Source organism: Xiphophorus maculatus, chromosome 4 (assembly GCF_002775205.1).
Source record: "Xiphophorus maculatus strain JP 163 A chromosome 4, X_maculatus-5.0-male, whole genome shotgun sequence".
Lineage (NCBI taxonomy): Eukaryota > Metazoa > Chordata > Actinopteri > Cyprinodontiformes > Poeciliidae > Xiphophorus > Xiphophorus maculatus.
Genome location: NC_036446.1, coordinates 23391329 through 23404170, shown reverse-complemented (window position 1 = coordinate 23404170; position 12842 = coordinate 23391329). Strand labels below are relative to the sequence as shown.

At 39.9% G+C, this 12842-nt stretch overlaps 1 protein-coding gene across 1 annotated transcript; it reads left to right on the top strand.

Annotated features, from left to right (window-relative positions):
• The first annotated feature begins 741 nt into the window (after positions 1-741).
• On the top strand, positions 742-12350 carry itgb6 (integrin subunit beta 6). Its single transcript, XM_005799766.3, has 15 exons — positions 742-965; positions 1274-1353; positions 1514-1712; positions 1822-2068; positions 2179-2344; positions 2443-2604; positions 3854-3949; positions 4205-4294; positions 5340-5474; positions 6306-6720; positions 6812-7034; positions 7522-7616; positions 9778-9894; positions 10687-10853; positions 11886-12350. Exons 1-15 carry the CDS (start codon positions 911-913, stop codon positions 11979-11981), a joined length of 2343 nt encoding a protein of 780 aa, XP_005799823.2. The 5' UTR covers positions 742-910; the 3' UTR covers positions 11982-12350.
• Positions 12351-12842: the final 492 nt, after the last annotated feature.

Below are 12842 nucleotides of genomic sequence, written 5' to 3'. Positions count from 1 at the left end.
AAACATAACATACGTCCGTTATGATACCCCAAGATAAGGTCCGTTCATATGATTGGCTGAAACAAGGAAGCTATCTGATTGGTTGCTGATCACCCAATCAGATAGACTATTTATTCAAAAAAAAAACATTTGTGGATTGAGACGTCAGGGGATTCTCAAAATTCACATAAAATGCAGCGCAACTCACAGGCCAGAAGCAGCTTGTAAATCAAGATATATTTGTGTTTGCATCAAAAATACAAGTGTGAATCTCGTCCTGTGCATTTGTGAATCTTAGTCTGTTCATTTGTGAACTATGAGACAGTTTTAGCTCCATCACTAACAGCCCTTGGTGAAAGTGACTTTGAAAAATGTACTCCCGCATTTTTCTCTATACCAGGCTAAATAAGCCTAAATATTGCTATTCATTTTTTACTGTGCAACTTTACAACCGGCAGCCCAATGATATGCTTTGGAGCTCCGTGACTCAACGTTTCCTTTCTCATTATATTTTGTGCACAAAATGTATCATTATAGTTAGATGAATACTCGAATAATGTATTGTAAGGCAAACAAAAGGCGTAGGCTGTCTCCATTTATGTTATTTACTAAAATCATAATCAAAAACAAACAAACAAACAAAAAAAGCGATAGGGGAAACGATGAGGTCAGAATAAAAGCCTGTGATTTGCTCCCGCCCCCGCCTTCTCTCTAGTCTCACCTGGACGGAAGTAACAGCCCAGGTAAAAGCTGCTGCTCACCTCCTCCCTACCTCCAGGTGCTGCGGTTCGGCAGCGCTCTCCTGTCTGTAGTATACACTTTCAGTCTAAGGAGACATGGCGCTGGATTGGTTTCACTCCTGGAAATAGCCCACAAGACAACCTGAAACATTATTCTTCTGTTTCTTTTCACCCAGTAATCTCACGGACTAATGTGGCTTCTACTGCTGAGCCTGATTCTCCGGCACTGGATCTACACCGTGGAGGGTAAGCGGGAGCCTTGCTCGGTCAGCAAACATTAAAGGGCAGCTCGGCTGTCAAGTGCAAAGAAAGAGCCGTATTTTTGGTGACTCTTTAACATGATAAAAACACCAATAATCACATTTTTTGTGATCAGAATTATTACAATATATTGAATTTTTTTTTTTAAAGCTCCTAGATGTGATTTCCTGTTCAACTTTTTTATATGAATGAAGTCCAGAAGTTATACACATTCTGAAATTAAGATACCTTCCTTGAAAAGAATTGGACTTATGTGGAAGCTCTTTTTAATGTTGAGTTCACTTGTGTTGCAGGATCATGTTCAACTGTGAGTGCTGTGACTTGTGATGAATGTCTGCAGCTCAGTCCTCACTGTGGCTGGTGCACTCAGGAGGTAAACGCGATTGTACCCAGAGATGAGGAAGAAAACAACAGAAAAAGCCCATAGAATAGCAAAGAAGTTACATAGTCGGGACCTTGTTGCTTTGTATGCTATATATAAATATAAAGAAGAAACTTCTCTGACCGATGCAACTGTTTTCTTCACCTGTCAGAATTTCACAGACTGGGTTTCAATCTCATCGCGATGTGACACTTTGGATTCCTTGCTAGAAAAGGGATGCTCAAGGGACCAGGTTCAGTTCCCCGTTTCTGAAAGCCAAATCCTCCTGGATCGGCCGCTCGGGAAGATCACAGACGATGCCAACAGCACTCAGATCTCCCCACAAAAAATGTCCCTCAAGCTGCGACCAGGTATTCAGCTCAGAGTATCTGAAATTAACAATCTGGAGATTGGTTCTTATTGTCAGAAAAATATAAAAGGTGATTTTTGTGTGTGTGTGTGTGTGTTTTGTATCCACAGGCAGTGTGGAGACTTTTCAGGTTAAAGTTCAACCCACAGCGGATTATCCTGTGGATATGTACTACATGATGGACCTGTCAGCCTCCTTGATTGACGATCTCAAGATGATCAAAGACTTGGGCTCATCTCTGTCCAGAGAGATGTCCAAACTCACCAGTAACTTTCAAATGGGCTTCGGCTCTTTCGTGGAAAAGCCCGTCCTTCCCTACATCAAGATCACTGAGAAAGAGCTGGCCAACCCCTGCAGGTGTTTAATAGATTCGAAAGCAAGAAAGTGACGCAATGAACTGGAGCTTTCAACAATATCACCTTCTTTCTAGTAAGTTTACTTGTTTCTTTACGCCTGATTTCTTTCAGTGACTTTGGAATTTCTTGCCACCCAACATTTGGCTACAAGCACGTCTTATCATTGACAAGTAGAACCAGCAGTTTCAACGAGATAATCGCTAAGCAACGTGTGTCTGCTAATAATGATGATGTGGAAGCTGGCTTTGACGCTATCATGCAAGCGGCTGTTTGTGGGGTAGGATTAACAACAACAAAAACTTTCTCCAAGATTTTCTGTCTGATATCAGGTATCTGGTCGTGTATCATAATAAACGGGTTCTGCTGGTTTTGTAGGACAGGATCGGATGGAGGAATGATTCCATGCGTCTGTTGGTGTTTGTCAGTGACGGGGACTCGCACTTTGGGATGGACAGTAAAATGGCCGGGATTGTGATTCCTAACGACGGACAGTGTCACTTGGATGCAAACAATGAATATTCAATGTCCACAAAGCAGGTAAATTTGCACACAAGCATGCAAAGGGTACATCAAGGAAGGCATACGAGGTGAAAGCCAATACTTTCATCTTGAAATTGTAATTTCAGAGATCCTACATTGAAACACGGTGTTTTACTGAAATATTCACTAAACTTGTTCACATGTTTTCATGTCACAGCGATAGATATGTTTATTTTGTCAGAGGCTTATGGGATAGACCGACACAGATATCTCCAAAGTGTGCTTGAATCGTATTCGGTCCTTCTGAGTCAGTACTTTGTAGAGCCATCTTCTGCTGTAATTACACCTACAGCTCTTTCAGGGTGTTTTTCAGGTCTTGCCTCTGAATTTCTATTAAATGTAGGGCGAAAGAATTATTCTAACACTCCAATATACTTTCAAATCTATTCATCTGTTGAAGTAGCTGCAGAGTTTAGGGTTAGTGTTCAGGAAGGTGAGCCTCCACCGCATTCTCATGTCTTTTGAAGTTTATAATGGATTTTCTGCCAAATCGTGTATGTATCCCATCCATTTTTCTATAAAGTTTCACCTGCTGAAGAAAAGCATCTCCACAGCATTATTCTGCCACCACCAGGCTTCAAAATTGAGATGGTGTGTTCATGTCTATATATAGTGTTGGTTTTCCACCATATGCAGAGTTTCATGTCTAGGCCTAAAAGTTCAGGTTTGGTCTCATCTGGCTAGAGCTCTTTTTTCAGTTTGCTGTGTCCCCTATATGTGTTGTTGCACATTTTAAAAAGGCCATAAAATGGCTTTCTTTCAACAATGGCCAGATTTTTGGAGTGCACCATTAATACTTGTAAATGGTAAATTGATTGAATTTATATAGCATTTTTCTATTTGTGCCAGTCATCAAAACTCTTTCACTGGAACCACATTCATCCACTTTTCAGATCTCTGCAAATTCTCCAAAGCCTTGAGAAAATTCAGATCATTTCACATTTTTGTTAACTGATATAAATTCAGTTACATTTCTCTATTCCTACCCTCAAACCTGGCTACCCACGCACCCACCACTTTGTCAAGTCTGTCTTTTATTACATAGCTGTGACAAATCTGAGCATGTCTCAGGACACAGTTGAATGTTCTGATAACATCAACCTTATTTATTTTTAGTTGTTTTTTTAGATATTAGGTAGTGAAGCTATTGACTTTTTTTTATTTTTATTCTTCAGTCAATCCCATTATTAGCTCAGCTAAGGAATCATTTGCTTCAGATGGGCTAATGCAACTTTTTTTTTTCCAGGAGTATCCGACTCTCGGTCAGCTGATTGATAAAGTGGTGGAGAACAACATCCTCCTAATATTTGCAGTGACAGAGAATCAGATAAATAATTACAAGGTAAATTCTCTCTTCTGTGATGTTTTCTTTTTGCAAATAGAGTAAGTCCATGCTTGAAAATTACTTGTCTTTAGGGAGTCTATGCTTACTGAGGTTAGCATATTTATCTATTGAGCTATATTCTGCCTGTTAGAACTAGCCCAGTGTGTTTTTTTTGTTTGCCATTTCCATGCTTTTTAATTTTGGAAATTTGAGAAGGGCTGCCCACATTATAACATCGACACTACAGTTTGTCTACTTTTGTTTTTCTCTCAGAACTATGCAAATTTCATACCTGGCGCCACAGTGGGAGTCCTGGCATCAGATTCGAGAAACATCCTGGACGTGATTGTAACAGCTTACAAGGTAAATTAATACTTCAGATCATCTAGACTGTGCACTAGAGAGAACTGCAGCATTTGCAGCTGTGATACTGTGATAAAGTAATTTTTCCTCTCCTACATTTCACCATAACTTAGCCCTCTGTGACAGTCAGTCTTTCCCTGAATTGCTTCTCTTTTCACTTGTTTCCTCTTTCATTCTTCTTTCTTCTGCTGCATTTATTTTTCCACTGCCAGCCTGTGCTTTGCGTCGACATGTTTCGTGGCGAGTTCCTGCTTGTCCCATCTGTTTGATCTTCTCTGATTCAGCGTTGCTCTTTCTTCTCCGCTCCTTCCCTCCGTCACTCTGGGCTGTGTTGCATTGTAAATCCCCCCTGGCGGCAGTGACCGGTGGTGGAGTGGAGCACAGTCCTCTAATTACTGTGCCCACGTACGCCGTTTGTAGCCACGCTATCCAAAGAAAGAGGTCCCTGTTATCACTCTGATTGTAGACGCAGTGCCTGAAGGGAACGCAATACAAACGGGGGAATATTCTGCAGATAATGTGTATTTGTGGTTACTTGGAATTTTGGATTACGGTTTGGTTTCTCAGAGAGGACATAGTTGGGCCACATAGCTTTAAATACCTTAAAAGTTATTTACTGTACAGCACTGCACACATTTGGAACAGTCTTAGAGACCTAATCCGGGTTAGGTTGGGTGTATCCCACAAATGTCCTAGTTTTTCTCCTCCATAGCAACACTCACCGTGCAGTACAGTTAAAATTAACCCTCTGTTCACATCCAGACGGTTTGTCAGAGCCCATTCGTCACGCAGCTCGCTCTCCATCTGAGTGTGGATTGTCATTCTTCTGTCAGCCGTCTTGTTTGGTTAAACACACCTGGCACAATGACTCACCTGCGAGACGCTACTGAAGGTTCAATCATCAAGAATGTCACAGGTCACAAAAGGGTGACCATTTATGGTCTTAGAGACTACTTTTCAGGATAAACAAGAGAATACCCTCTTTAGTATCTATTTCCTTTCCATACAGGCTACCGAAATGTGAAGTTCATGAACTGTTTTCCAGGAGCTGCGTTCAGAGATTGAACTTGAGGTCCTTGGAGACACAGAGGAACTTCAAATGTCCTTCGCAACCATTTGTCCAAATGGCACGGCCTTTCCTAATCTGAAGCGGTGCTCCAACATCAAACCAGGCGAAACGGTCAGTTACCTCTGCTTTTGTTGCTGTTGCATTCGTACCTGTTGTGTGTCATTCATGCAGTGCAGTTCAAAGTGCTGCAGGACTCTGAATTTAATAAGAGAGATAAGGTAGCAGAATGAGAAACACAGCTGCGTGCAATAAAATATACTGCGGGTAATATAAGCAGTGAACATCTCAACTGCTTTCTGAGTTGTCTTAGTCAAGCCTTGACATATGGTAAATAGTAGCAAATTTTGTTATATCCCCACAATGTAAGTACATTTAAATCTAAAAAATAAAAAATCTAGGATTGTCTGCTAAATGGACAGGCATAAGTCCAAAGTTTAAGTCTCTCCGTATGAATCATTTTTTCATTGTAACTTAAAAAACCCCCCAAAACATCAGGTGATCTTGCATGAGATCTGCAAAAATCTCATTTTGTGTATTTCTATGCCTCTTTGCAGGCCACAGGAGTTACTGTTGGTATTCAGTTTGCACATGCTTCGTTCTCATAAATGACACCTCTTGATTAGCAAGAGAGAGCATTTTTATGTTCATGTTCACCCCCAAAAGACGGACTGAGTATTGGATAACCAGGTTTTGATTCAGAAAGTGAAATACCAGTTCTGACGCTTGTCTAAAACATTAGTTATTAAAGCACTGCATGGTCCCTCATGTCAAGGTTTCCAAAAGCCTTTTGGTCATGTGATTGGGGTTGGTTAGGGAAAAAAAACAACTCTAGACTTACTTTGCAATTCTCTGGATGTTAGAACACAGTTATTCTAGCGAAACCTTCACAAATCAGTGCTGAGTTTGAATTTAATTTGTTGGTACATTTTCTTTCCTCTGCAGGTTGTGTTCAACGTGTCCGTGGCGCTCTCAGGATGTCTATCGGGAGTTCGACGCTTTTCTCTCAAACCGGTGGGCATACAGGAGAGCTTGGAAGTGGAACTTGAGTCTCTTTGCTCCTGTGATTGCCACCGGCTTCCTACAGCAAACCGCCAGTGCACAGAAGGCCAGGGGATTTACCACTGTGGCGTGTGTGTGTGTCAGCCGGGGTTTCTGGGAGCGCAGTGTGAATGCAATGACGAGACTGGTTTTTTGAGTAACTGCCTCGCGACCAATGACTCTGAGATATGTAATGGTCAGGGGGACTGCTACTGCGGCCAGTGTGTGTGTCATCCATCCAGCTATGGCCGGATCTACGGGACGTACTGCGAGTGTGACAATTACTCCTGTGTTCGCTTCCGAGGAGAACTCTGCGGAGGTGAGTTATCGCATGTGAAAGCTGCTGCTTGTCTCTTATTTCTTTTTTTTTTGTGGGTGAGCCAGTTTCCTGAAGAATTTCATGCTTGTAGGTCATGGAGTGTGTGACTGCGGAAAGTGTCACTGTGAAACCGGCTGGACGGGGGAATACTGCAACTGCAGCAGCAGCACGGAGGCGTGCATGTCGGAAAACGGCAGTCTCTGCAGTGGCAGGGGGAAATGCAATTGTGGCCAGTGCATCTGCTCTGTTGCTGGGGCATCGGGAGAAAAGTGTGAAAGGTGTCCGACATGCGTAGACTCCTGCACTTATGCACAGTGAGTAAAAACTGACGCCGTCTTCTCCTTCTCGGTGAATACGGATTTCACCCGGAAGAATTTGTCTTGGATATATATTTACTTTTTTACCGGAAAGATACAACATTGTTATATCTGTTTGTGTTATGTTTTCTCCTTGTGCTACATGATCTGGCTGTTCTTTTAAATCCAGGGATATCACATTTTGTTCCTCTTGTTCACATGTGTCTACACCTTCCATGTAACATCAAAAGACACTAATGTCCCCAACACAGCACTAAAAGATTTCCTTTCTCTGCTGTAGAGCAGCTGTCAGGGCCGGGGCCATTTGATACCACCATTACTGGTGATGGAGAGGGAGTGCAGCCTTGGGAAAATGTTGATAAGTGTCTAACGCTGGGATTTCTTCCTATGTTCTCTGTTAGTGATGGAGCCTCATCAATTCTAAGTTTTCAGGGTTTTTCCTAGGCGAATCATCTGTATTGTTTCTGTGTGTTTTTATTATTAGGAGCTGTGTGGAGTGTCATCTACTCGCGAAGGATGACTTTGGGTTCTGCGATCAAAACTGCAATGCTGCTAAACTTTCCATAAACACAACTGGAGGTAATGAACTCTACCTGTTCTACTTGTATCAGTAGTTCACAGGCTTTTCCATTTACATTGGCAGCGACTTGTGACCTCCACTATTTCATGTTAAAGCATACACGCATTGGCAATTAGCCTGTTAAATATTAGCATTTTAAAAACAGAGCAATTTTTGTAGTCAGCTGGTGCCCCACTTGGTGCTTCACGGTCCAGACCCTCAACTTTTGACGCTTACAGCACCATCCACAGTTATTGGGACCATCTTACAAAGGTGCAAATAAGAATGGTTGTCATGGTGACCCCACTTTCTACCCTACGGTGCAGTTCTCTAACAGTAGATACACCAAACAGTCCCAGTTCTTTCGTAATGCTTACATATTGCTCCAACTGTAGCATCCATTGTTTGGGTATGTTTGAGAACACACATCTGCCTCGTCTGTACAATGGCCCATCTTTCTCATTTTAAAAGTTAAAAACAATGGACCTCTGGGTGGCCTTATTATATTTATAACCAATAAGGAAGTCATGCAGTACAAAAATATCCCAGACTCTCTGATCAACTAAAAAAAGTAAAGCATAAATTATACCATTGAGCTATATATGAGTAAATGTTAGATTGATTACATTTTGTTAAAAATAAATGTGCATGTGGGTTTCTTACCGCAATAATATAAATATACCCACATTTTTTGAGTTCAATATGCTACAGAAGTAGAAATTATTCAGGCTATTCATATACCTTTACCAAAGTTGGCAATTGGATGATGCTTTATTGATATTATACTGTCATATTAATGGTTAATTCACCCACAGAGTTTTCTCGGCTACAACTCAGGAATTTTTCCTATATTACTTCTAATATATTCATTATTTAATTTAAAATCTTGAGACTTTTTTGATATTACTCTTCAATTTTGTAGACTATTTTCGAATCATAAAGAGGTCTTACATTTATCGGTATATTAGGCGTATTTTCTATTTAAAAAAAAAAAAACAAAAAAAACAAGCAATCAAATGTAATGTAAAATTTATTTTTCCTTTTCTCCCATTATAGAATTAACTTTTATAATACTAACCAAAAATGTTTTGCAAGACAATTAAAATCTCTTGAGATATTAATCATTGACTTATTAACTGGAATCTATATCTTATTTAGGGGTTTTATTTAAGTTCAATTTTATTCCGTGCAATATAAAAAGCAAGCTATTGTTTTGAGCTGTGTAGAATTAAAGACAAATGATGAAAATTCACCTAATTTAGTTCTCTGAGCTTGTGACTTAAAAAATATTTTTAGAAGAAGAAGTTAGCAGGGAACACCGAAACTAGTTTCACATTGTTTGCTGTGCTGAAGTGAGCAAGAGGTTTTGGCATCCAAACTTGTATTTCAGTTGTTTTTTTTACAAGACTAACAAGGAAACATTTCTTAAACAGTCTTTGTTATTAACTGTTGACGGGACACAATTATGCAATAGTTTACGGTAACAAACTGCACACTTTCCCTCCGGGCGACAACAAAACAGGACCTGGAACTGGTTTTGAATCCAGACATGTCGACTTTCACTAAATGTTCAATTAAAACCTAAAATGAACTAATGAAGAAATGCCTGTGGATATAGATACTATATACATGTTTGCTTTAAAAGAAAAGGTATAAATGGCTTATACCTTTAGAGTTTGATGTTACTGCTCAGGTTTTGTAATCTATCGGGGTCAACCTGCTAAATTTCACCTTTGGGTCAGTGATTTGGAGGAATGCCGACCTCAGTCGACTCATGTGTCCATCTGAAGTCTGTGCCCCCATCTCCAACACAAAACCAGACGCATCCTTTCAGGTTCCACAGGACAATGGAGAACATATTATTTACCATGTTGTACAGGTAGAGCTATTATAGAGCCGGTGAATAGCTGTAGGAACTGGTCATCCTTTATAGAGGGGCTGATTTTAAAACCGCTGTCCATGTGCAAGCTGAGAGGTGTATCTGATTATCGCTGGAGGTTTTTTTAGTCTTTGTGTAACTCGCAGACACCAGATTGTGTCGTTTGATATGGAAATCCAAACTGACAGCACAACGGAAGAAAGACTATCCTTTTACATTCTCAGCTTAAGTACAAAAGGACCTGTGAAATGTATGTACTAGATTCACTCCTCATGAAGGTATATGTTCACATTGCTTTTAAGATTATGACAAGACCGCTTCCATGAAATGCAAGCTCAAAATGGAGAACGAGTGCAAGGTGTCGTTTTATCTGACGGAGCGCGAGACGGGACATGTCATCTACAATCTCCACACGTACGGTGAGTTTCTCAACAAAAGGCAACAGATTTGGCATCCTCTGAAATTAAATGGCACCCCCGATCCGGGTCCTCAAACCCAGGCTTTTCTAGATGTCTCCCTGGCCATTCAGAACCGGACCTTGGTTCTGAATGCGATTGTTGGATCAAAATTCTAAATTGTCCTGGGATTTTAAAGTGTCCATGATACCATGGGCTTTCACAAGGTTTCCAGGAGTTTTGGGGAACAAAAGAGACCCACAGAATCACAGCTTCTTCACTACACCTAGCAGTGGGCTAGTGTATGTGAGACCCACCCGGGTCTGCTTTATGCCACACCCAGGTGGAGTTTTTATTGCTGAAAAGGTTATCATCTAAAGCTACTGCATTTCCAGTCTATTTGGAAAGTGCTGTGACAGCGACCATTTCCTGTTCATCAAAAGGTGAATGAGAAATGTATCCTCATTTCCCATTTTTAATAGGGACTAAAAGAAGTTAGCCTCTGTGTTGCTTTATGTTCCAGAAGAACAGGAATCATGGATTTCTAATTGAAGGTCCTTTGAAGCCCTGATCAAGATTATGGCACCAGTGATTCTTTAAAAAAATCAAAGTACATTGATTAAATGCACTTAGATTAAAATTATTTTTTTGTCAGATTTTCCATGTGAAATCTATCGTATAACAGATGAATTGACTTTAATGCTTTATACACGCTTCTAAAGGGTGTGTGGATAAGTGTCAAGGTTGCTGTAGAAGCAACATTTGTTCTTTTTTAATGCTTTCCCTTGACATATCTCTTCCTCTTTCTTGTTTCAGGATGCCCGGAGCCCCCCAACATCCCTATGATTATTCTGGGGGTCTCCCTTTCTGTTGTGTGTATTGGTGTGAGTCTACTGGCTGTGTGGAAGGCACTGGTATCGGTGCATGACCGAAAAGAGGTGGCAAGGTTTGAGGCTGAGCGGGCAAAAGTAAAATGGCAGACGGTAAGACCTTGATGGTTAAAAGTCATAGCTGGTGATATTTTATCGTTTCTTAAAACTCGCCCATGCTGTTACTAATTGTATGTGTATTGAACCTGCAGTCTCCAAATTCATGTTAGATGCCATCCTATTAAGACTTACTAAGACTTCATACATGGACACATTATGAGCTATATGGTTACATTGGGGTTATATTAGCATTGTGCTTTTTAAGTATTATTTTAATCTTTCTTTTTCTAAGATGAACTGATAATGCAAACAAATTTGATCAATTGTAAACAGAAGAATCACAAGTAGAAATTTATAGTAGATTATTTCATAGTGTGAAGAAGGTTAAAATTATAAACACAGGGTGAGATATGTATATGCAGAAATCCTCTCTAATATCAGGTTAAAAGTCCCATAACAAGTTGGACTTCAATCACAAATTTCAGTAGCCATCAAGGAGCCTCTGTCAAAATGTATACGTTTGATCACTTTTCTTGCCAGCATTGGTGGAGTTCCTTTACGATTGGTTTCCTGCCATGGATACAGCTTTTAAATGTGATTCATAACTTTTCAATAGGGTCAACTTTAGGGCCATTCCAGAAACTTAGTCTGCTGTTTGCTTTCCAAAACGGCAAAACAGCAGGTTTGTCCTTTTTGGGACGCCTGTCATGTTGAGTTGAATAGGCTGGAGGCGGCATGTCTTCTTCATTACTCCAACAAAATGGCCCCATATCATGATGATCCCACTACTGTGCCTGGAATGGGAACCATATTTTCTTCCGATTCTCTTCTCTAACCCTGTCCACGTAGAATGCTGCAAATTTCAGTCAAGTTAATGGTGACATTTTGGAGAAGAGACTTTCTACTTGGTCTGTACCCTCATCCTACGTAAATGTAAAACGCATAGACCGGACTGTTCAGATTAGACACAAAATAAAACTGTTCCTTTTATGATTTCATTAAGATCCCCAACGACAGTCAAACTGAACATTTTCACTGTATAAATTATTTTCATTCCAGTTGTGTCTTTTCTGTCTTTCTTTTCAGGGGACCAACCCTCTGTTCAAAAGTTCAACATCTACATTCAAAAATGTAACTTACAAGAACACACACAGAAAGGACTGTACGATAAATCACTACTGATGACAAACTGGAGGCAGCGAAAGCCGTCGCCTGAGTGCATTTGAGTGCAGGCGCAAGTCTGTGTGAATGAATATGTGTGAGAAAGAAATGTTTTTACTAAAATTTTTGTTGCGTTAATTCAGAGACGGTGTGAGACAATGGGGAAACATGGCAAATTAACTGCTGTAAAAGTGCACTGCTGTACTGTAAGACACTAAATGTCATTGTTTGTGCTCTGACATGCAGTTTGGTAATGAGGGATCTACATAGCAAGTGGCTGACTACTGAAAAACTGATTAATTCAAATGTATGTAAATACTGAGTTGTTTTTATTTTTTATTGTACTTGTTGTTTTAATATAAAGCAAGGCTGAGCCTTTAATTATGCAAATCTTTCAGTTGAGTTTTTTGTTGTAAATGGCGAACAAATCAAGTTGTTTGTTTACTGTGAAATTAATTGATGTTCAGTTTTAAATGAATGTATGTCCTTGGTAGTACTTGACTGCATCAAAGGTTAACGTTTCATCAGGTAAACACAGCAGCATTGTGATATTCTCTGGTCACAGTGTCATTGAAAAGTTATTATATTTAAGGTTGCGAGTAGGTCATTTTTTTTGTAACACTACATTTTCTCTCTCTGCTTGTGGACTGTTTTTCAGGGGGTTATTGGTGAAATCTTGTTTTAACATATAAATGTTTTTTAAGATTGTGTTGACCTGAATAAAGTTGAATTGCTCTCTATGATTGCAGAAAGATAATCTGGGGCAAAACTAAAGTGGACAAAACAGAAATATTGATCTCCATCCCATAAAAGTTATCAAAAAGCTTAATTCCATTATAAATCACTTCTAAGTGATTCAACTTTTTAAAAAAAAAAGAGTTA